The 25,833-nt window shown below is 43.6% G+C and overlaps 1 protein-coding gene across 2 annotated transcripts in view; it reads right to left on the minus strand.

Moving 5' to 3' along the window:
• Nucleotides 1-1,259: 1,259 nt before the first annotated feature.
• TDRD7 (tudor domain containing 7) overlaps nucleotides 1,260-25,833 on the minus strand; it is a 314,213-nt gene continuing 289,639 nt past the window's right edge. For both annotated transcript variants that reach the window (XM_082267672.1, XM_082267671.1), the window contains exons 16-17: nucleotides 15,236-15,396; nucleotides 1,260-1,727 (exon numbers count right to left, since the gene is read on the minus strand). In XM_082267672.1, the coding sequence (XP_082123798.1) occupies nucleotides 1,507-1,727; nucleotides 15,236-15,396 (382 nt within the window). In that variant the 3' untranslated portion in view covers nucleotides 1,260-1,506. The remainder of the gene's footprint in view (nucleotides 1,728-15,235; nucleotides 15,397-25,833) is intronic.

The following is a 25,833-nucleotide window of genomic DNA, read 5'->3' on the forward strand; positions in this document are numbered from 1 at the left end:
ACATTGCACTGCTGATACGCAGATGCATCCAGTGAGGTAGCCACCTCACAGCTGCATCCCTGCTGCGAACAGGGATGGGTCGTTCATAGCGCCAGGGCGAACTATAGCTGAATGCTCGATGGCGGGCTGGGGGTCCATCTGACCCTCTGTGCCCTGGAGAACCAGGGCGGCCAGTCCGAATCCCAGCACCGCATGTCCATCTTCGTCCGAAGAGTTAACTAAAAACTAAAGCTGACAAAATAAACAGCTAGTAAAGAAAGAAAAACTGACATTTTTCCAAGAAAATCAAATAAAAAAGAAGATAGGCTGAGACCGAAGCCCCAGCACAGGGAAAGCCTAACTACTCCTGATGCTAGGCAAAGTAAAACTGAGTTGGGAGTGGTCACTGCAGGGGGGTATTGGCCAGATGGGACAGCCCCCAGGGGTGTATACATGCAAATGCCTTTTGTTTTTAACTAAATCTATATGCCTAGCTACTCCTGCGGAGCAGAGGACAATACCCAATAGTGATGACTTAGAGGAGGCGGCGACTGTCGGAGGACGTAAGAGAAATATATATATATATATATATATATATATATATATATATATATATATATATACACACACATTATTTGAATGTGCACTATTCCTTAAACAAGAAACAGTTTTAGGAAGTTGGAAGTTAAAAACACACCAACTATTTAAAGTGGTTGTAAACTGCTGGGTGCATTTTTTCCCCTTTTTTTCCCCAGACCTGCAAGGTAAAGCCATAATGTGCTAGTATGCATTGCAACTTGCCTGAAAACGAAGCATTCCAGCAATACCATCCCTGGAGGCCGCTTCCATCTTCACCTGTCTTTCTTCTGGGTCTGCGGACTCCTGCTGTGCGACTGACCGGAGCCGCCATAACGTCACTCCCTCGCATGTGTGGGGGAAGCCACCATTTACAGCACCTGGTCTGTTCCTTCAGAGCGCATGTGCCAATGACATCATCGGCTGCATATATAGTCAATATCTCCTAAACAGTGCATGTTTAAGAGATATTTACAGTACCTATAGGTAAGTCTTTTTATAGGCTTCCCTATAGGTACAAAATTAAAGTTTTAAACCCCTTTAATATTTAGATAAGGCAAATGGAAGGTAAAGTAAAGATACTAAACAGGCTTGTGGAACCTTACACTAAGCACAGTAGTAGAGATGTATCATATCAGACAATATCCAGCTACAAAGCACAGTTAAAGCACTTTCTGCTTTTTTATTGTTAAATAAATGGTACTCTGCAATATATTCCAACTTTGTACAGCTAAATTATTAAACAATGTGCAAATGTTCAGAAAAAAATCAACTCTTGTAAACAAAATTATTCTGTTAAATATCTTTCACAGAAAACAAGTTACAATTCTCCAAACTTTAAAACGTTCAGCAAATCAAGAAAGAAGAGCAAGGTAACTTCTTAAAAGATCAAGCTATACGTATCAGTTATTGCTTCTGCTTTAGGATCACCAGCGGTCTCTGTAGTGCATTCTATTGGGGCTTGGAAAACTCAACGAGGTATTCAGACATAATGTCATGAACCCATAAGTCCGTGTCTGGGAGAGATGTGTCCACCAAGTAAGCCACAACCTTCCGATCCCATGAATTTGTGTTCTCATGAACTGCCTGTATAAGTGCCACAAGAGGTTTATTTTCCACGTGGTTTCTGAACACAATAGAAGCTTCTTCAGACCACTGCTCACACTTTATACCTACAAAAGAAATAATAATTTACATTCAGTTATATCAAAATTAATGATTCATTAGGCAAAAAGTATAAGTCTTGTTTTTTAACCTTTTTTCAGTCATGCCACCCTTAAAATTGGATTTTTGTAAGAACTTACCGTAAAATCCTTTTCTCTTAAGCTCATTGACAGACGCAGTCCTCTCTGATTAATATCAGTAGGGTTATACTGCCCCCTACAGGAGTAGGACACTAGGCAGGAAAAAACGTTCTGGCCACACCTTAGGGGCAGTCCCAGAGGGTATATCCTCTCTATCCCTGCTACAGGATGTCAGTTATGTCACAAAGCAGTGTCACAGAATTTAACCCAACCCAACTCAAAATAGAGGGGCGGGTACTGCGTCTGTCAATGAGCTTAAGAGAAAAGGATTTTACGGTAAGTTCTTACAAAAATCCATTTTTCTCTGTCGCTCATTGACAGACGCAGTCCTCTTTGATTAATATCAGTAGGGACGTCCCAAAGCAGTGCCACAAATGAGGGGTGGGATAACCGAAATCAAAATCCAATCCAGAAGGCCCAACCGGAGCCAACCAGAAGCATCAAGGACTCATCGATCAAAAAGATGAGACCAAAGTGAAGATCCCAACAAACCCTCGAGGTAGACCAACGGTCTCCTCAAACAGCGGCCTGCAGGAACCTTGCGGCCAAAAGAGGCATCCGCTGATGCCAGCACATCAACCTTATACAATTTTGCAAAGGTATGAACCGACGACCAGGTAGTCGCCTTGCAAACCTGAACCACTGACGCCTGATGGCGGAAGGCCCAGGAAGCACTAAGCGCTCCAGTGGAGCGCGCCTTAAGAGGGAATGGAGGAACCCGACCCTTAATAGAATAAGCCTGTACCACAGTCTGTCTGATCTATCTATAGATAGTCGCGGCAGACGCAGGCAACCCCTTTCTAGGGCCATCCATGATCACAAACAGTGAATCCGTCTTACGGAAAGATTCCGTGTAGTTAAGTACACCCTGATCGCCCGAACTACATCCAAGGAGTGTAACGCAAACTCCCGAGGATGACTGGGCTTAGGACACAGGGAAGGTAAAACAATATCTTCATTTAGATGGAAATCTGAAACCACCTTAGGAAGGAAGGATGGATTCGGACAAAGAACCACCTTATCACTATGAACCACCAGATATGGGGAACGACAGGACAATGCGGCCAGTTCTGACACCCTGCGTGCAGAAGTGATAGCCACCATAATGGCCACCTTCTGGGATAAAGTAAGCAAGGGAATCTCCCTAATATTTTCAAAGGGAGGTTTCTGAAGAACCGACAACACCCAATTAAGATCCCAGGGCGGCAAGGGCGCGCGCACCAGCGGAGTCAGGTGCCGCACCCCCTGGATGAAATTCTGCACCAAGGAATGAGTAGCCCGAGGCTTCTGAAAGAAGATTGCTAACGCTGAAACCTGACCCTTGATAGTGCTCAAGGCCAGTTTCTGCTCAACCCCCTGTTGCAGAAAAGCCAATATTCGGGTCACCGAGTAAGAACGTGGAGGAAACCCAAGGGATTCACACCACGCAATGTGAGACTTCCATGATAGATCTTTCTGAAAATCGCTTTCCTCGCTTTAATCAGAGTAGGAATAACTGAAGTCGACAACCCCTTGTCCTTCAGCACCTGGGTCTCAACAGCCAGGCCGTTAAAGCCAGCGATCGTAAAGCAGGATGGAAGATCGGTCCCTGAGACAGCAGATCCTTCCTGAGAGGAAGCCGCCAAGGAACGTCCGCGACCAGCCTGACCAAGTTGGCGTACCAGGCCCGGCCCGATGAGGCCAGTCCGGAGCCACAAGGATGACTGGAATTCCCTCCACCTCTATTCTGCGAAGAAGTTTCGGCAGCAACTTGAGAGGAGGGAAGGTATACAGTAGCTGGTACTGCCCCCACGGAGCGACCAGCGCGTCTGCGGCGTCCGCCTGAGTATTGCGGGAGCGGGCTACAAACCTCCGCACCTTCCTGTTGAGCCGAGATGCCAACAGATCCACATCCGGGGTGCCCCAATGAAGGCACAATTGGTGAAATACCTCTGGATGAAGGGACCCTTCCCCTTGATCCAGAATCTGAGACAAAACTGCCTGCCAATTTTCCACCCCCAGAATGAAAACCGTGGAGAGAACTGGAACAATTGTTCCGCCCAACGAAGGATGCCGGCCACTTTACGGCCACCTGAGCACTCTTGGTGCCCCCCTAGTGATTGACGTAAGCCACGACCATGGCACTGTCCGACTGGATCCGAACCGGGCTACCCCGGAGCTGCTCGGTCCAGTGAACCAGACAAAGTCTGATCGCTCTCAGTTCCAATACATTTATCGGTAACCTGGATTCTTCCAGGGACCGGAGCCTTTGAGCAGATAGTCTGCCGAGAACCCCACCCCACCCGGATAGACTGGTATCCGTGGTGACAATCGTCCAATAGATCGGGAGAAATGACTTCCCCTGACTGAGCATTGGAGACCGAAGTCACCAAACCAGAGACTTACTGGTCCGCTCGATCAGCCGGATCCTATTGTCCCGGGAATCGGGATTCCGGTTCTATTTGAGAAGAATCTCCTTTTGGAGAATTCGGGTATGAAACTGGGCAAACGGTACTGCCTTGAAAGAAGCCCTTATCAGTCCCAGAACCCTCATGCAAGTCTGAAGGGAAGGCCAGTTGACAGACAATCACAACTGAGTCGTCGACTGAATCTTCTGGAGTTTCCCCGCAGGGAGAAACACTTTTACCAAGGATGTGTCTAAAATTAGGCCTAGATAGTCCAGTCTCCCGGTGGGGACCAGGGATGACTTCTGCAGGTTCACCAACCATCCGAACTCTTCCAAAGAGATCTTAGTGATCTCCAAGTTTAGCAACAGAGCCTGTGAAGACTCCGCATGGAGTAGAAGGTCGTCTAGGTAGCCTAGAACCGATATGCCCCGCTGTCGCAACAGCGCCAAAATTCGGGTCAAGACACTTGTGAAGACCCGGGGAGCAGAGGCGAGACCAAAGGGTAATGATAGAAACTGATAATGGTTCTCTCCCACAGCAAAGCGAAGGAACGCTGATGTCCTGCGTGAATGGGAATGTGAAGATAGGCATCCTTGATGTCTATGGACGCCAAAAAATCCATTTGATGCAGGGAGACCACCACTGCGAATGGACTCCTTTTTGAATTTTTGCACCCGGATAAAACAATTGAGCGCCCTCAAGTCCAGAACTGGACGCAGGTTGCCCTCTTCCCTGGGTACTGTGAATAGGTTCGAGCAGAGCCTCTGAAAACGTTTTCCCCAAGGAACCGGACCACTCCTTGTATCAAGTCCGTCACCCCAGCAGAGCCTTTAAGCGATCCGGGGATAGTCGTATGTAGGAAGGGAAGAACCGCACCGGTGGAAGTGATCGAAAACTCGATCTTGTATCCCCCCCGTATGACCTCGCAAACCCATTTGTCTGGATTTCTGGAAAGCCACGGGTCCGGAAACCGGTGAAGATGTCCCCCCACCCCAGATATGGGTGGGGGCGCACCTTCAGGCTGTGTGGTCTATTTTCAGGTCTGGAAGGACCGGATCTTTGTTTACCCGACCAGCGTTAAGCCTACAGCACCTGGTATTCCCAGGCGGTTTCTCATATAAGGTACTTAACAGGCCCAACCTTGTTTAGCTTCCGAGATCAGACGAGATCGGGCGCATTCAAAGTGATGCTGCTGTAGGCCCCTTTGAAACCCCCTGGGGGGTTTTTGGAGGACTTTGCCTTATCACTCGCCTTAGAGGAACGAAAAACCTTTTTATGAACAGAAAAAGAAGGTCCCCGTCTGCGACGAGGTCCCTTACCTTTCTTAGCCTGTGGTAGAAAGGTGCTCTTGCCTCCAATGAGACCCTTGATAATCTCATCCAACGTAGCACCAAACAGGCGATCCCTTAGAAAAGGAGAGATCAGCCAAAGCTCTTTTGGAAGCTTAATCCGCCGACCAGCACTTTAACCATAACATGCGCCGGAGGGCCACCGCCGAGATCGATACAAGCCCCAACAATGGAGCGGTGTCCAGGGCGGCGTCACAGACAAGCTGTAGCCCTTGTACCATAGTCAATGTTTGTGAAACCAGAACAATGGTAAACACTGGCCTAAAGGCCGACCCTACCCGGAAAATTATGGAGCGATCTCCAACCGGATAACAGTAGCTTTATTTAGTCTGGAAATCGGTAAATCCACCAACGGTGGTACCGTCCATTTGTTAAGGAGGAATTCGTCAAACGGATAGCGCCTAGCAATCCGTTTGGACATACCAGGGGTTCGTTTTAAACGGACCCACTCCTCCTTAATTATAACATCAAAACATTTGGGCAAGGAAACACCTTTTGCCATTTTGGAAGGCTTGCGGGTACCAAAAGCAATTTCAGTATCAACTGCCTCCGCCGGTGTAACCTCAGCCGGACAGACACAATCAGTGCATCCACCGGCGCTTCGTTTTGCGCTATGGCGGAGACAGAAACGTCGTCCTCTTTCTCCGAGGAGACGGGACCCGACAACAGCCCCAGAGGAGAAAGCTGCAGCAGCAGCGACAGGCTCAGAATCTGTATCTGATGTGTCAAACGACATAGGGGTAGGCGGGGGTCGCTTTTTAGCCCCCTGTCACTGACAGGCCACCTCCACCCGGGATACAAAAGACTCCAAAACCGCTGACAATGCATCAATAGTAGGTGGAGAACTGGAGGGTCCTGCGGCCACCTCGAGGGGATCAGGTGGGGATACATGTGTGGCAGGGTCCATGATAAATCCAGGAACACTTGCCAGCAAACAAGGATTGCAAAAAGAAAAACATTTTTTTCTTTTTTTTTTATATGTAATCCCCCAGCGCAACAGCTCCCCTCAGTGCCACCTACTTCGGACCCCCACAGAGAGAGAGAGAGAGAGAGAGAGAGAGAGAGAGAGAGAGAGAGACCCCAAGGGCTCACCATCTGATGCACAGAAGTTTCTACCGAACTGCTCTCAGCGCTGTCCTTGCAGAACAGGAAGTCTTGTGGATCGATTTACCCGGGTAAAGGAGGGGGCTCCGCCCCTTTACACGCCTTCCGGCACTCCCACCGCTACTCCACGAGGTAGCTGGGTGTATCCAAGATGGCCGCCCCATGCAGGAGACATTAGGCTACGCCAAAATGGCGGCCCCGTGCGGCCTGCAGAAGGATGGCGGTCCGTGCGGCCTGCAGAAGGATGGCGGTCCGTGCGGCCTGCAGAAGGATGGCGGTCCGTGCGGCCTGCAGAAGGATGGCGGTCCGTGCGGCCTGCAGAAGGATGGCGGTCCGTGCGGCCTGCAGAAGGATGGCGGTCCGTGCGGCCTGCAGAAGGATGGCGGTCCGTGCGGCCTGCAGAAGGATGGCGGTCCGTGCGGCCTGCAGAAGGATGGCGGTCCGTGTGGCCTGCAGAAGGATGGCGGTCCGTGCGGCCTGCAGAAGGATGGCGGTCCGTGCGGCCTGCAGAAGGATGGCGGTCCGTGCGGCCTGCAGAAGGATGGCGGCCCGTGCGGCCTGCAGAAGGATGGCGGCCCGTGCGGCCTGCAGAAGGATGGCGGCCCGTGCGGCCTGCAGAAGGATGGCGGCCCGTGCGGCCTGCAGAAGGATGGCGGCCCGTGCGGCCTGCAGAAGGATGGCAGCCCGTGCGGCCTGCAGAAGGATGGCGGTGCGTGCGGATGCATCGCTTATGCGATAGGTAGGTGCTTGATCGTATCACCCCTCTGCATGGCTGTTTCAAACAGTAACGCCAGCGGCGCCCTGTCTCCATCCCTGACTGAGCTCAGTCATGGCTTCCTTCCTTTTACAATGCAGGCTCCTTGCAGTGACTCATGTAGATAGTCAGCTCCCAAACCAAGCCTCCTGGGGTGGTATACCTGCACGTAGGGAGATTTGTGTAGTGTGTCACAGGATAGAGGGGAACCCGGGATCTGAGGGTCCGACCATCCACAGAGGGGCCCGCATCCATTCCCAAAACCCGACAGGGGGGGGAGGGGGAACATTCTACTCACCATACTGGAACAGGCGGGCACCCACTCCTAACAGAACCCCTCTCCACCGAGGTGGGGGGGGCTGTCGACCAATACGGACGCCGCGACTCAGTTTCCGACTGGTCGTAGGCGTCCTGGCGAGACGTTTAACTCGCAGGGCCAGTCCCCGTCCAACGGGACTATGTCGCGGCCGACCCAGCGCGGAGCTAGGGCCTGCACGCGCTCGTAGGACGGCTGGGGTGACCACTGGATCTCAACATCCAGCCCGTCGCCCAGCTCCAGCATAATTGCTTGAAGATCTCACAGGAACAAAAAACTGGAGAGAAAAAAGCTAACTAAAAAAGATTTATCTAAAAAAGCTGGCCAGGACCAGAGATCCCAGCAAGGAACTTAGGTCCTTACTCCTGACTAGGCAGAAAAAAACTGACATCCTGTAGCAGGGAGAGAGAGAGGATATACCCTCTGGGACTGCCCCTAAGGTGTGGCCAGAACGTTTTTCCTGCCTAGTGTCCTACTCCTGTAGGGGGCAGTATAACCCTACTGATATTAATCAAAGAGGACTGCGTCTGTCAATGAGCGACAGAGAAAAATAATTTTCAGTCTTGAGGCACTGCAGTGTTAAGGCTTAGATAACGTTACTGTGGGTTGGTGATGTGCGTTACTGACATGCAGACAAACCTGCTGCTCTTTGGCAGATGCACAAGAGTGCCATTAATGCCTAATGGCTGTATGCTACACACAGCCGCACAGATGTAAACCAAGAACTTGTTCATATGTGAGAATGGTGGACAGTAAAATCACTCAGTTGTGTCGCAGTTTTACTACGCCCGAACTGCTCCCCCCTTTAGCTGGCAGAAGCCAGGGTAATATACATGCTCTAGATGCGGCAGGAAGTATAACCCCAGGTAAATGGGGCCACACTGCAAGCATTACACACAGGTGCCGCATGGAGGTGCTGCATTTAGGTGGTGAGTAGGTAATTATCGCTTCTTCACCTGTCAAATGCCTCTGAAAAAGGGATTCAAGAAGAGATTGCTTTTCAGAAGAGGGGCAGTCCGTGCCACTATTGTGAGTGAGCCCTAAAAAAAAGCAGTTCTGATGGTACAGGAGTATGGGTCAAGATTAAAAGTATCGTACATACCTGCATACACACGAATGCAAATAAACATACACATGCATTTAAACAAATACACACACAAACTCAACATACATGCAGCAACACACGTACTCAGAATATTTAAAAACTGCAGTACTTTATCCGCACTACCGGGTACTGAACTATAGGGGGAGGTGGAGCAGGTCAGGATTTAGGGAAGACTCCTACCTCTTCCACCTCTCTGCTTTTACTGTCCTGATCAAGCTCCTGCAGTGCTAATTTGCAGAACAGTGGGAGCTCGATCACAGCCTTTTTCTTATTTACCAGGATGGTGCAGCACCCCTAACGAGCTCAGATGGCACCCCGGTTGAGCAAGGCTAGCATGGCATAACTAATGTTTTACTATTTTTTTTTTTTTTGTGTAAGTGTAAAAAACTTCTGAGAAGTTGTGGTCTGTGTCTTTGCCTGTAGGTTCACCCTTCAATTTATCATGGCCACCAGGACAGAAAGTGATTCAAAATTTTACAGTTGTCTCCAGAAATGGAAATAAGGGAAATCTTTACATAGGAACATAAGTTATGGCGACAACTGTCTATGGGAAAACTTCCCTTTGAAGAGAGGAGTTCCCCTCAGTTCCTGTTTTTATCCCCCAGCACAGGAAATAAAGGAGAATTCTCACAATAAAAGACTGAGGGGAAAAAACAAAGAAGAAGGCACAAGGCATTTCAACATTTGTACCTATTCAAGTCAAGGATATTACTACTGCTTTATATGTCTTCATGCAAAGCGCTCTTCCAGATGCCGATACACTTCTCCTAGAGAGTGACAGATTTCAAAAGAGCCCTAACACTACCCAAACCTAATTGTCTGCCCAGGGACATCATTGTGAAAACCAGCTCTACTACAGGTGACCTCCCACATTTGCTACCACTGGATGTACTAATTTTGGCTCTTTCACCCACAAAGGCATGAATTGTGCCTTCTCTACACTACCAGAAGAGAAACGGGTGATGGCTAACTTACGCATCATCTCTACAAGTCCCACCAATCAAAGCACTACACACGCCGAATCTGCTCCTTTGGTTCTGTTATGGGCGAAGACATCAAAGAAGTCCAGGAACAGTGTTGGGATTTTTTGTAATCCCATCTATGGCTTCATCACCTCGTAGGGCTTCATGGGCAACTAAATCTCTAGGGTCAACAAGACACTAAAGCCTAATAAATCCCCGGTTCCAGATGGACTTCCTAATGGATATTATACATTCTGACACCCCATTTAGCTTAGCGGCCCTGAAACCGCTAACTTTATGGCTTACTACCAAGCTGCACAATTAGCACTTAATACTGCAAGAGGCCCGACTCAACATTTGGTTGATATGGAGGCACTATCGTGCACCGAATGTTCGGTCTCGGCTTTGATGCGAGTCCTATGCCTTCTTTTTCACATTCTCTGTATGGAACATGGAACACAGGCATCGAATGAGGAAGAAACTCTGCTCGCCAAACCCCCCCCCCCCCTGTTAAAAAAAAAAAAAAAAGTCGCTGCCAGGTCTCTCTCCACAGAGTGTGGGAGAAAAACGGGTTGATACGAATAAGTGATTTTCAATCTGGAGACAAACCACACGCTTTAGAATACTACAAACCTATCTTTCATTTACCATCCTAAGAAATGTTTTATCACCAGATTACCTCATACTTGAAAGATAAACTTGGGAAAACTGCTGGAAATCCATCTCACTTTTTCAAAGCTCCTGTACAACCAGAGATCCAATAAAACGACCATAATTTAATTGCATACAACTATTTGATGGACCCAGATTGCAAGTTTTTGTATATGGAGCTTTGGGAGAGAGAATTTAATTTCTTCTAGGAACTTTCAGAATGGCATGACCATTAATAATCGTTTTAAAATGTCCATCAATACAGCCTTGGTGGAATCAAACTACAAGACACCATTGAGATGCTTTAGGCAATGTGGCAAGGAAGGCACAATTGCACATATCTGGTGGATATGTCCTAAGGTGATTAGTTTTGCATAAGTGTTCAATTTTATATATTCGGTGAACCATTACTAGAACTCTAGAGATCGCTCTCTTAAAAAAAATGGATAAGGGTATAACCAAATAGAGCGCTTGACTACGTTTATAATTGTGGCTGCAAGAATAGCCATTGCATATTGTTGGAACCAGTGACATTTGTCTATGTCAAACAAAAATTGAAATGGGCCATGATCAATGACAAAATGACCTAAATTTGATAAGACGTGGCAACCTTGGATACAATACGTTTAGTTGGATGAGTGAGGCTGAAGGCTACCCTGACTTCTGTTCCCTCTTTTTTTTTTTTTTTTTACTTCTTTTCTACCTTCCTTATCTACCGAGATATCCAGATTATATACACCCAAAATATGTTGTCCTTGACCATAAGTTCATAGCTATATATATATTATATGAAGCTTGTTTCTCTATGCCATCTAGGGCATAGATTAATCTGATAGGACATCTGTTTCATTTGTGAAGTCTGATTACACCTGCCTGTCCATATTTACATCTGGACATGTTCTTGTTATGCTTTGTATATTTCCTCTTTATAATGTACTATTTAACCATATATAGGTCACCACTTTTGTACAAAAATCAATAAAGAGATTGAAATAGAATATAAAACTGAATATTAGGCAGGCAGACAGGTTATTGCAACTCTGTATTCATCAATACTAGTGATCGACCGATATCGGTTTTTCGTTTTTCAGCATGTTTACCAGTTAAACGGCTTCTTTTCTTTTCATAAATTGCTGCCACTTCACTAAAAACACGCTCACTTGGCACCGAGGAAGGAGGAGCAGAAAGGTATCTTCTAGCATGAGAAGCAAGTCTTTTGTAGCGTGCCTCATTTTCTTTCCACCACTGAAGAGGTTCACTTCTTCTGTCAATTACTGGTTCCTTCAAATAGAGATGAAGTTCATCATCCAGGCTCATTATTGCAGATTCTGAAGAATGAGAGTGAGTTGCCAGTATTCTCTAGTTGCAGCAAAGCCTTTACTTTCTCAACTACATTTTGGTGAATCTTTTCCAGCATTTCAGTTCGATGAAATTGGTCACTCTTCAGTGTGTACCTTGGCTCAAGTATGGACATCATCCGCTTAAATCCAAAGTCAGACACTATTGTAAATGGCTGGTTATCAGTGACCATCATCTCTGTGATTACTCTGTCCAGCAGTTGGGATCTTCCATCCGATTTTAGCCACCTATTTTTTTCCTCTTTTTTTCTGAAATATATTGGTTATTGTTGCCTGGGATAGTGATGTTTCACCTTGTGATTCATTTTGTTTTTTCTGTGCTGCATAATACAATTCAATATGATGAACTGTTAGATGGGCCCAAAGATTAGACGTATTTTTGGTTTTTGCAGTTATTAATCCCATGCTTACATTGTTTTTGCAAGTGTTACACGGTGCTGCTGATTTTCATTCAGATGGAGAAGAGAAATAGTCCCAGACCACACTTTTAAATTTTACTATCTACATCCATCTCCATTGAAACTTGAAAGACACTAATGAATATATAGGCATATAAAAAAAATGACTGACAGGCCCCTTGTGGTGATGAGTGGCTGGCACCCTGTGGTGGGTGGCTGGCTGGCACCCTGTGGTGGCTGGCTGGCACCCTGTGGTGGCAGGCTGGCTGCCACTCTTTGGTGCTGGCTGGCACCCTGTGGTGGGTGGTTGGCTGGCACCCTTTGGTGGCTGGCTGGCACCCTGTGTGGTGGGTGGCTGGCAGATACAGGCCCAGGGCCTGTGGCTGGCTAGTTGGTACAGTCAGGCAGAGCCTGTGGCTGGCTGGTACAAGCCTGTGGGTGTGTGGGACTGGGAGGCTGGCTGGCACCGGGCAGCTGTGGGTGGGTGGCAACAGTGACTGTGTTACACAACGTGCACTGTGTCTGTGACTGGTCACTGTACTGTGATTTGATAAGAACTAAGAAATCACTCACTGTCCCGAATGTGCACTGCATGCAGAAACTCCGTGGCGGGTGTAAAACTCACTGTGTGCGCACATGTGAGACTCCAAACAAGGGTGAAGGAGGCGGCCTAAGAAGGCCACAGAAGCTGTCCCAGACTCCCAGTGTGCGGAGGCGCAACATACGCAATGACGTCACGTGCATATCGGCCCCCGATAGATCGGTGTTGCCGATAATCGGTCGATCTCTAATTAATACACCATTAAAGGGTTTGTTTACCTTTTCATCACCTTTTCTTTGAAAGCGTGGCCAAATCAGCACAGGAATAAGCGTGCTCTATTTTAAATCTGCACATGCACAGTGCCCTCCCTCTGCTTCTGTCACACAATTCTCTACCACAGCAGCAGCTGAGCTCAGAACGCACTGTACATGCACAGGTTTTACGCCTGCTCCTCTGCTGATGGGACCATGCATGACACAGCCGGACCACTCTAGGAACTTTGCAGACAGGCACAGAGAGGCTGCGTACAGACCACAGGTATGCCTTGGAAAGTAACCCTTCTCTTTTAAAACCCGTTATTTAATACACTAGCAAAGCTGAAATGCATAGATATTTTTTGAAAAGGTAATGTTAAAATAACACAAAATTTGAAGATGGATTTTTTTTTTTTTAAATGTTGGCAGTTTAAACCCTTGGTGCTGGACGCATGCAAATATGCAGCCTCATATTTGCGTGAATTGAGGTTAATAGCGCTGTGCGGAGAGCGCACTCCCCCGGCACATTGACTGGCATCTAAGCAAAAGCTTTTCGGATCACGTGACCGCCAATCACATGATCTTAAGCCACACCCTGCCTCTTAAACCTCCTAAAGAGCAGGGGGCCCCGGCGTGAAGAGGTTAGGTACCTGAAAGTGACCTGATATCTACCTTTGCAGTCCCTATACTACCGGCCTCAGAGTAGGAGAGGGCACAACAGCACAAAAAGGCAATCAGTTCTGCAGTGCCCATATACCAACAAGAAACGTGCTGATAGGAGGAGAGAGCAAAGTGACTGAAAGCAGCACATCTGTCAGGTTACAGGCTGGAGTGGGGAGACCTGTAAATGTTACTCAACTGCAGCAGAGATAACAAGTCTCCTGCCCTGCCAGACAAGGTTGTGCTGTGTGGCAGAGTTGTGTAAATCCCAAAACAAGAATATAAATTTTACAGTAGGTAAAATAGTTTCCATATGAAATGTAATTTGTGTTTAGCCAATTGCCTGGTATAAAGCTTTAATGCAAACCTACAATTATCTTACTGCCAATATGTTGGGACAGTTAAGTCCCAGTATCCATTCAGACAGTGGAAGGGAACTTGGCAGGCAGCATGTTAGACTCCACTGACGTCCAGGCATAAAATACATCTCTGCAGTTTCATACTTTGAAAAAACAATGTAAATGGCCTTTTAAAACACATTTTACAAGTAACTATGCCATATTGAAAAAAACTAGAAGGTATACATTTATTCATTCATTTTAGCTAGGCATTTTCTTTTAACTTGGTTAAGACCTTGAGACAGCTCAGCTGAACTTACTACATGCATGTAAAAGAGCAAATTTTGGTGGGGACTAAAAAAAAAAAAATGAATTGGAGAACATACAAATACACGATAAAAAGGGTGATTGTACACATTACCAACATTTAGGTTTGTTAATATTTTAAGGATTAGTGTGACATATATGGCCATCACCCGTAATGTATACAGGTAAAGAACAGGAAAAAAAAAAAGAGGGATATCGGACTGTACAGGCCAGAAAGCGAAGCATACATCAATTTGATAAACTATTGAAGTTTATTATATATCAAACATTAAAAATCAGACAGAGGTGCTAAAGCATCCATTTGTATTAAAAAACACAGTTTCCTGCATTTGTTCCTGAAACCAGAAGATGAGCACTATATGAGTTGGGTCCTCATATGCAATGCGTTTCGCCAGTTGCGTCATCAGAGTTGCAAAGACCACATAGTACTAGTACCTAGATATGAGTGTAAATGATGCTGCAGTTCTCCATAGATGAGTACTATGTGGTCTTTGCAGTCCTGATGAAGCAACTGGCAAAACGCGTCAGCATTATGAGGACCCAACACATATAGTTCTCACCTTCTGGTTATACTATCAAATGCAGGAAACTGCTTTATGTGTTTTTAATACAAATGAATGCATTAGCACCTGTTTGATTTTTAATGTTTGATATATAATAAACTTCAATATTTTATCAAATTGATGTATGCTCCTTTTTCTGGCCTGTACAGTCCGATATCCCTCTTTTTTTCTGTTCTTTACATTTATGTTGGTTAATCAACCATTTTGAAGAGTAATACTAGGAGATAAAACCATGAATGCAAATGGATTAGTTGAATGACCCTATAAAAACGTAAAAAAATATTTGAGGTCAACAGTCAATGTTCCTACCGGCAAGTTGACTTGTTATAGCCTGAAAAGGGAGTTGCCTGAATTCTTCAATTAGAGGCTGCACTTGACGAGAATTAACAAGCTCATGTCTGCCATAGTCCAGCTCATACACAGACACTAGGCCATTTGTGAGGATTCCTTTCAAAAGAACTCTGTACCACCTAAAATAAAAAAAAGTAAGGATGTTTTTAATAAGGACTCAGATTCTAAGCAATCGGTGGCTGCTTTAAAAGCAAACGTCATCAAGAAACAAATAAATGTCAGTCAGGAAACCTAAAGTATAAGACCCATTGAAGTTACTTCACTGACCCTATACAATCCCATTGCTCAGTGCATATACTATTCCCAAATACAGGATTCAGGTCTTGTGTAGAGATTCATACAATAGTTATGGTGATACCCTCATGCGTGCTGCCCATGTGCAATCCAGGGGATCCCAAGCTTCTCCTGCACTCTTCAGATGTTATGGACTTCCTGTATTATCTGCTGAGTCAAATACAGCTTTAATTGCACCCAGGAACTGAATTCAACATGGTTTCTCATGTAATGTCAAATACTCATATCTCGCATGTAAGATGGAACAATCAATGCACAGGAGAGAAGAGGATGCTTGCCACAGAAAAATACAGTTTATTAAAGTAAAAAATGTAAAAGCCAATGCACTTACATAAGTAAATACATGGATCAGGAAACACCACTTTACTTGGAAACCAGCGTGCACTTCAAAAAGTGGATAGGACATTAACAGAAGTTCGTATCCAACGCGTTTTATCATCAGTGAATGAGGTCTTTAGGAGCGTGTAACCTCCAGCTCCGGCTGTTCTAAAAAGTAAAACCCGCCTACTACACCCAATTGAAAACATATGGATCTCATTATACCCGACACCTATCAAATTACCGAAAATCCTAAAACCGGACCCCATTATTATAATGTGGTTAAAACATGGTGGGTTCATGCTAAAAAGAGGTTTGTACACTCCATATATACTTATTACTTAGCGCCCTCTATAGGTAAACCCTTATAGTGTGAGCCACATAGATAATGTAGTCTTTTTTTTTAGCGGTTGTAAAGCTACTCCATATAAATATATTGCACAGTGCCATCAATGAGTGCAACATTAACCACTTCTGGACTAGAAGGTTTTGCCCCTTAATGACGAGCCCATTTTTTGCGATTCGCCACTGTGTCAGTTTAACTGATAATTGCGCAGTCATGCGACACTGTACCCAAATAAAATCAATGTCCCCTTTTCCCTACAAATAGAGCTTTCTTTGGTGGCTTTTGATCACCTCTACGATTTTTATTTGTTGCACTATAAAGAAAAAAAAAACATATCTGGGAAAAAAAACAATATTTTTCAATTTCTGCTATTCGAACATTCCCAATAAAAAAAAAAAAAAAAAATTAAAAATTTAATTTTTCATCGTTTTAGGCCAATTTGTATTCTGCTACATATTTTTGACATTGCGGCGGAGAGATCGGACACCTGACACTTTTGGGGGGACCAGTGAAATTACTGCAGTAATCAATGCTAAAAATATGCACTGTTACTGTACTGATAGCACTGGCAGGGAAGGGGTTAACACCAGGGGCGTTCAAAGGGTTAAATTTGTCCCTAGGGCAGTGATGGCGAACCTTGGCACCGAAGAATGTTTTGAAACTACATTTCCCGTGATGCTCAACTACACTGCAGAGTGCATGAGCATCATGGGAAATGTAGTTCCAAAAATCTGGGGTGCCAAGGTTTGCCATCACTTCCCATAGGAGGTGCTTTCTGTGTGGGGGATGGACTTATGGAATGAACACAGAAATCTGTGTTCCTAAACAGGAGGATAACAGGAGCCCTGTGTTAATTGCTGACAGAACAGCGGTCTGCCGTGTTAACAATGGTAGACCGCCATTCTGTCTCCACGGGGAGCGATCGCGGGTGCCCGGCAGCCCCGCAGATCAGCTTCCCCTCTGGCGAATAGGCGTGCGCCCATTCGCCATATGGGTAGGTCGTTTCGCGGAAACCTGCCGCCGTATATGCTGGAAAGTTGTTAAAATGCAATTTGAACAAACCATTAACATCTCCCTATCCATAAAATATTAAAATAAATCTAAAAGAATGGTGAATAATTTTCATGAAAAAAAAAAAATAAAAAAAAAAAAATATATAAAACACACACACATATATATATATATATATATATATATATATATATATATATATATATATATACACACATACACACAGTGGGTACGGAAAGTATTCAGACCCCCTTATATTTTTCACTCTTTGTTATATTGCAGCCATTTGCTAAAATCTATTGGGTTGGTGAAATTCTCGCGCTGTCACTTTATATGAATCCTAAATTCCTTTAAAGCTGCAGGTACTGTTATTGGTAACCTACACAATTCAGAAATGTATAACAGGGGGGAGTACCGCGCTTAAAAGGTGCTTAGTGCATGTTATTCATACATTTAATAATTTACTTTCAGTGCTTTCAAATGTTTAAAATAAAATATAAATATTCTCCAGTGTATAAAATTATATAAATATTCTTCAGTGCATAAAATTTAAAAAAATTCTCATTAATAAATAAAATATTTCTTACAAGTGATGTAAATATGTGCTATAAACAATCCTTAAATATATCAAAATTTGTAAAAATGAAACATAAAAATAAAATGCCAGTGATAAATTATGTGCTTATAAGTTTCCAATAATTAAATAGTTCAAAAGTGAAAAAGTGCCAAAGTGTCCTTGTATATATAAATAAAATGGTGTATATTCAAACGCCTTTTCTTTCCCAAAATTCATGCAGGTGCTCTTCCATGCAGTGGCCACTAGGTGTCCTAAGCGCTCACCTCAATTGGCTTTATAACCAGCTTTGTATGGTATCATATGTAATCCTCCTTTTCTATGGTTGATGGGTCCGGTCACTAATTCTCACACTTATCCCTTTTAACGCGATATTCCAGGGGGTGTGTGTGGAGCCTTTGAATCACACTGGATTGTTTAACACCAAATGGGTTAAATATTGAATTTGATGTGAATTGTTTTATAAGTAATTTTTAGAAAATTATTTTAGAGGAAGATTTTAATCTTTTAAAATTTTAGGTTTTATAAAATATTGGACGAAGAACGTAGAGAAAATATACCCCAAAAAGTCCTAATATATATAAGAAAAGAAGTAAAAGTGTACTTAAGTCTGACAAAAATAAGAAATAAGGAAAAAAGTTGGATATAATAATAATATAAATGGAGCATAGTAAAAGTAGGTGAAGATGAAATATAATACAATAATAATAGGTCATTATAAAGTTAAGGGTAGATTTAAGATATAGAAGAACAATAATACATCAAATGGAATGTATAATGATCCACATAATTACATAGTGATTGTATACAATATTATATCATTGAGTATATGGATTCGCCGATACATCACTTCCGGTTTTTATTTTAGATTAATTTGGGTTTAGATATGGATTTTAACGTTATTATAATGAATAAAAGGATTTTAATGGTAAAGGGGAATATGCAATATTAGTGTATTATTTATAGATGTGGAGAAAAAGAGAGTAAGGGGAACGATGTCGTAATAGACTCCAAGAAAATGGCCATAGCACCACTTCCGGTTCTTATTAAATCTTATATAAACAACAAATATGGCGGAAAACCTATTTCCGGCTTCAGTGATATAAATAGAACGTCACAATGGTAGGCAAGGTATCCCTGGAAGAAGCTGTGTGGGCACGCAGCGTAACGCGTAGGACGCCAAACCGGAAGTGACGTAGCGACATTACAATTGTTATGCATTGGCAAAGACGAAGGAAAATGTGAGTCTGTTATTTTTATCTCTTTTAATAAAATCACCAAACGGTACCTCACTATTGTGGCCCCATTTATTTTGGAGATTCAAAGGCTCCACACACACCCCCTGGAATATCGCGTTAAAAGGGATAAGTGTGAGAATTAGTGACCGGACCCATCAACCATAGAAAAGGAGGATTACATATGATACCATACAAAGCTGGTTATAAAGCCAATTGAGGTGAGCGCTTAGGACACCTAGTGGCCACTGCATGGAAGAGCACCTGCATGAATTTTGGGAAAGAAAAGGCGTTTGAATATACACCATTTTATTTATATATACAAGGACACTTTGGCACTTTTTCACTTTTGAACTATTTAATTATTGGAAACTTATAAGCACATAATTTATCACTGGCATTTTATTTTTATGTTTCATTTTTACAAATTTTGATATATTTAAGGATTGTTTATAGCACATATTTACATCACTTGTAAGAAATATTTTATTTATTAATGAGAATTTTTTTAAATTTTATGCACTGAAGAATATTTATATAATTTTATACACTGGAGAATATTTATATTTTATTTTAAACATTTGAAAGCACTGAAAGTAAATTATTAAATGTATGAATAACATGCACTAAGCACCTTTTAAGCGCGGTACTCCCCCCTGTTATACATTTGCTAAAATCATTTAGGTTCATTCTTCTTCCTCATGAATGTACACATAGCACCCCATACTGACAGAAAAACACAGAATTGTTGACATTGTTGCAGATTTATTAAAAAAGAAAAACTGAAATATCACATGGTCCTAAGTATTCAGACCCTTTGCTCAGTATTTAGTAGAAGCCCCCTTTTGATCTAATACAGCCAGGAGTCTTTTTGGGAAAGATGCAACAAGTCTTTCACACCTGGATTTGGGGATCCTCGGCCATTCCTCCTTGCAGATCCTCTCCAGTTCTGTCAGGTTGGATGGTAAACGTTGGTGGACAGCCATTTTTAGGTCTCTCCAGAGATGCTCAATTGGGTTTAAGTCAGGGCTCTGGCTGGGCCATTTGGAGTTGTTGTGAAGCCACTCCATCGTTATTTTAGCTGTGTGCTTAGGGTCATTGTCTTGTTGGAAGGTAAACCTTCGGCCCAGTCTGAGGTCCAGAGCACTCTGGAGAAGGTTTTTGTCCAGGATATCCCTGTACTTGGCCGCATTCATCTTTCCCTCGATTGCAACCAGTCGTCCTGTCCCTGCAGCTGAAAAACACCCCCACAGCATGATGCTGCCACCACCATGCTTCACTGTTGGGACTGTATTGGACAGGTGATGAGCAGTGCCTGGTTTTCTCCACACATACCGCTTAGAATTAAGGCCAAAAAGTTCTATTTTGGTCTCATCAGACCAGAGAATCTTATTTCTCACCATCTTGGAGTCCTTCAGGTGTTTTTTAGCAAACTCCATGCGGGCTTTCATGTGTCTTACACTGAGGAGAGGCTTCCATCGGGCCACTCTGCCATAAAGCCCCGACTGGTGGAGAGCTGCAGTAATGGTTGACTTTCTACAACTTTCTCCCATCTCCTGACTGCATCTCTGGTGCTCAGCCACAGTGATCTTTGGGTTCTTCTTTACCTCTCTCACCAAGGCTCTTCTCCCCCGATAGCTCAGTTTGGCCGGACGGCCAGCTCTAGGAAGGGTTCTGGTCGTCCCAAACGTCTTCCATTTGAGGATTATGGAGGCCACTGTGCTCTTAGGAACCTTTAGTGCAGCAGAAATCTTTTTGTAACCTTGGCCAGATTCTGTGCCTTGCCACAATTCTGTCTCTGAGCTCTTCAGGCAGTTCCTTTGACCTCATGATTCTCATTTGCTCTGACATGCATTGTGATCTGGAAGGTCTTATATAGACAGGTGTGTGGCTTTCCTAATCAAGTCCAATCAGTATAATCAAACACAGCTGGACTCAAATGAAGGTGTAGAACCATCTCAAGGATGATCGGAAGAAATGGAAAGCACCTGAGTTAAATATATGAGTGTCACAGCAAAGGGTCTGAATACTTAGTACGATGTGATATTTCAGTTTTTCTTTTTTAATAAATCTGCAACAATGTCAACAATTCTGTGTTTTTCCTTCAATATGGGGAGCTGTGTGTACATTCATGAGGAAGAAGAATGAACTTAAATGATTTTAGCAAATGGCTGCAATATAACAAAGAGTGAAAAATTTAAGGGGGTCTGAATACTTTCCGTACCCACTGTATATATATATATACACACACACACACACACAGTATCTCACAAAAGTGAATACACCCCTCACATTTTTGTAAATATTTTATTATATCTTTTCATGTGACAACACTGAAGACAAAAGACACTTTGCTACAATGTAAAGTAGTGAGTATTCAGCTTATATAACAGTGTAAATGTGTTGTCCCCTCCAAATAACTCAATACACAGCCACAGCCATTATTGTCTAAACTGCTGGCAACAAAGGTGAGCACACCCCTAAGTGAAAATGTCCAAATTGGGCCCAATTAGCTATTTTCCCTCCCCTGGTGTGAATGGGGAGCAAGTGTGTTCACTCTCTCTCTCTCTCTCTCTCATACTGGTCACAGGAAGTTCAACATGGCACCTCATGGCAAAACTCTGAGGATCTGAAAAGAAGAATTGTTGCTCAACATAAAGATGGCCTAGGCTATAAGAAGATTGCCAAGACCCTGAAAATGAGCTGCAGCACGGTGGCCAAGACCATACAGCGGTTTACAAGGATAGGTTCCACTGAGAACAGGCCTCGCATGGTTGACCAAAAGTTGAGAGCAGGTGCTCAGTGTCATATCCAGAGGTTGTCTTTGGGAAATCAACGTATGACTGCTGCCAGCATTGTTGCAGAGGTTTAAGGGATGGGGGGGGTCAACCTGTCAGTGCTCAGACCATACGCCGCACACTGCATCAAATTGGTCTGCATGGCTGTCGTCCCAGAAGGAAGACTTTTATAAAGTTGATGCACAAGAAAGCCCGCAAACAATTTGCTGAAGACAAGCAGACTAAGGACATGGATTACTGGAACCATGCCCTGTGGTCTGATGAGACCAAGATAAACTTATTTGGTACAGATGGTGTCAAGCGTGTGTGGCGGCAACCAGGTGAGGAGTAAAAAGACAAATGTGTCTTGCATACAGTCAAGCATGGTGGTGGGAGTGTCATGGTCTGGGGCTGCATGAGTGCTGCCAGCACTGGGGACCTACAGTTCATTGAGGGAACCATGAATGCCAACATGTACTGTGACATACTGAAGCAGAGCATGATCCCCTCTCTTCAGAGACTGGGCAGAAGGGCAGTATTCCAACATGATAACCCCAAACACACCTCCAAGACAACCACTGCCTTGCTAAAGAAGCTGAGGGTAAAGGTGATGGACTGGCCAAGCATGTCTCCAGACCTAAACCCCATTGAGCATCTGAGGGGTATCCTTTAATGGAAGGTGGAGGAAGGTCTCTAACATCCGCCAGCTCTGTGATGGAGTCATGGAGGAGTGGAAGAGAACTCCAGTGGCAACTTGTGAAGCTCTGGTGAACTCCATGCCCAAGAGGGTTAAGGCAGTGCTGGAAAATAATGCTGGCCACAAAAAATATTGACACTTTGGGCCCAATGTTGAAATTTTTACTTAAGGGTGTACTCACTTTTGTTGCCAGTGATTTAGACAATCGCTGTGTGTTGAGTTATTTTAAGGGGACAGCAAATTTACACTCACTATTTTACATTATAGCAAAGTGTAATTTCTTCAGTGTTGTCACATGAAAGGATATAATAAAATATTTAAAAAAATCTGAGGGGTGCACTTACTTTTGAGAAATTATATATATATATATATATATATATATACACATACACACACACACACACACATATATATATATATATATATATATATATATATATATATATGAAAATACACACGCATCTAGAGATAGAAATACAAAATTTAAATCAATATCTATTTAAACCCGCTGGGCTCAATATCTCCAACTCACGAATCCAGCGTGTCTTTTTGATACAGCACTTTTCATGTTTGCACCCCTCCAATGCTTTTACATTTTACTAATTCAACAAAAAGATAATACCCTTGGGTTTCTATTGTGGTGAACTCTAAAATGGTTTGAGACACTAAGTTAACGAAAAACCTTTATTATTTATATGCTCTCCTATATGTACTGTATCTCCAACTTTCTGGTTGTTCTACCTGGAGGCCACAAGGGCACTAAAGTATGTAGGTAGCATGGGTACTGTCACCGGAAATAAACTGCTTGATTTCATATTATTTACCCGTAGTGCCCAATTCAAAGTGTGTTATTTTTCCTTCTGGGTGTCTCTGTGCACAACCGTTTGATTTCACATGTATTTTTTTTTATCATCAAGGAATTTGTTTTTATTTCATTTTTTTTTTTGCATATATCAGGGTATCAGCCTGTGAGTCAAAATCCTCTTCCTTACAGTTCCTCCACATGCGCATCAGTAGGTCCTTGAGTAACCCCCCCATCCACTAAGCATGGAATGTGACCATTACGATCAGTAAGCCCGAGTACCTTCCCATACAAGGACTAGATCATCTACAGTGCTTTGCGAAAGTATTCGGCCCCCTTGAACTTTTCGACCTTTTGCCACATTTCAGGCTTCAAAGATATAAAACTAATTTTTTGTGAAGAATCAACAACAAGTGGGACACAATCATGAAGTGGAACGAAATTTTTTGGATATTTCAAACTTTTTCAATTGGGCGTGCAAAATTATTCAGCCCCCTTAAGTTAATACTTTGTTGCGCCACCTTTTGCTGCGATTACAGCTGTAAGTCGCTTGGGGTATGTCCCTATCAGTTTTGCACAATCGAGAGACTGAAATTTTTGCCCATTCCTCCTTGCAAAACAGCTCGAGCTCAGTGAGGTTGGATGGAGAGCGTTTGTGAACAGCAGTTTTCAGTTTTTTCCACAGATTCTCGATTGGATTCAGGTCTGGACTTTGACTTGGCCATTCTAACACCTGGATATGTTTATTTGTGAACCATTGCATTGTAGATTTTACTTTAGGTTTTGGATCATTGTCTTGTTGGAAGACAAATCTTCGTCCCAGTCTCAGGTCTTTTGCAGACTCTATCAGGTTTTCTTCCAGAATGGTCCTGTATTTGGCTCCATCCATCTTCCCATCAATTTTAACCATCTTCCCTGTCCCTGCTGAAGAAAAGCAGGTCCAAACTATGATGCTGCCATCACCGTGTTTGACAGTGGGGATGGTGTGTTCAGGGTGATGAGCTGTATTGCTTTTACGCCAAACATAACGTTTTGCATTGTTGCCAAAAGGTTCGATTTTGGTTTCATCTGACCAGAGCACCTTCTTCCACATGTTTGGTGTGTCTCCCAGGTGGCTTGTGGCAAACTTTAAACAACACTTTTTATGGATATCTTTAAGAAATGGCTTTCTTCTTGCCACTCTTCCATAAAGGCCAGATTTGTGCAGTATACGACTGATTGTTGTCCTATGGACAGAGTCTCCCACCTCAGCTGTAGATCTCTGCAGTTCATCCAGAGTGATCATGGGCCTCTTGGCTGCATCTCTGATCAGTCTTCTCCTTGTATGGGCTGAAAGTTTAGAGGGATGGCCAGGTCTTCGTAGATTTGCAGTGGTCTGATACTCCTTCCATTTCAATATTATCGCTTGCACAGTGCTCCTTGGGATGTTTAAAGCTTGGGAAATCTTTATGTATCCAAATCCAGCTTTAAATTTCTCCACAACAGTATCTCGGACCTGCCTGGTGTGTTCCTTGTTCTTCATGATGCTCTCTGCACTTTAAACGGACCTCTGAGGCTATCACAGTGCAGGTGCATTTATACGGAGACTTGATTACACACAGGTGGATTCTATTTATCATTAGTCATTTAGGTCAATATTGGATCATTCAGAGATCCTCACTGAACTTCTGGAGAGTTTGCTGCACTGAAGTAAAGGGGCTGAATAATTTTGCACGCCCAATTTTTCAGTTTTTTATTTGTTAAAGTTTGAAATATCAAATAAATTTCGTTACACTTCATGATTGTATCCCACTTCTTGTTGATTCTTCACAAAAAATAACAGTTTTATATCTTTATGTTTGAAGCCTGAAATGTGGCAAAAGGTTGCAAAGTTCAAGGGGGCCGAATACTTTTGCAAGGCACTGCTCTTATGGCTATGCCCTTTTTCCGTCTATAGAACATTTTACTTGCCAGCAACAGTTACTACTCATTATCAATTCAAAAGCTTCCCATAAAAACTATATTTGCTTAATTCTTAGGCCCGACTCTTTATATAAAGTCCATCTTACTGTATATCTAGGTTGTGTGCCTGTTTTATATTGGTGTACAAGGAATCCACATCCGCTGTGACTAAATACAATCATCCTTCGTAGTCACTTTTCTTTACCATGTTGTTAAGGCTCTTACTATTATAACCACTTGCCGACCGCCCGACGCAGTTTTACTGTGGCAGGCTGGCTCGGCTGCGCGCAACGACGTAGGGGTACGTCGGTCACGGGAGTTGTGCTGGGGGGCTGACCGTTCTCTCTGAAATGATCACAGAGTACCTGTGAACCTTATATATAGGATCTCTATGATCATTTCACAAGTCCCTCACCCCACAGTTAGAAAACTGACATAAATCTTTCCCCTAGTTTGCAGACGCGATACCTTTTGCGCAATCAAAATACGCTTATTGCGATTTTTTTTTTTTTACCAAAAATATGAAGCAGAATACTAATTGGCCTAAAAGGATGAAAAAAC

Source organism: Pelophylax lessonae, assembly GCF_965119305.1.
Source record: "Pelophylax lessonae genome assembly, chromosome: 1".
NCBI lineage: Eukaryota > Metazoa > Chordata > Amphibia > Anura > Ranidae > Pelophylax > Pelophylax lessonae.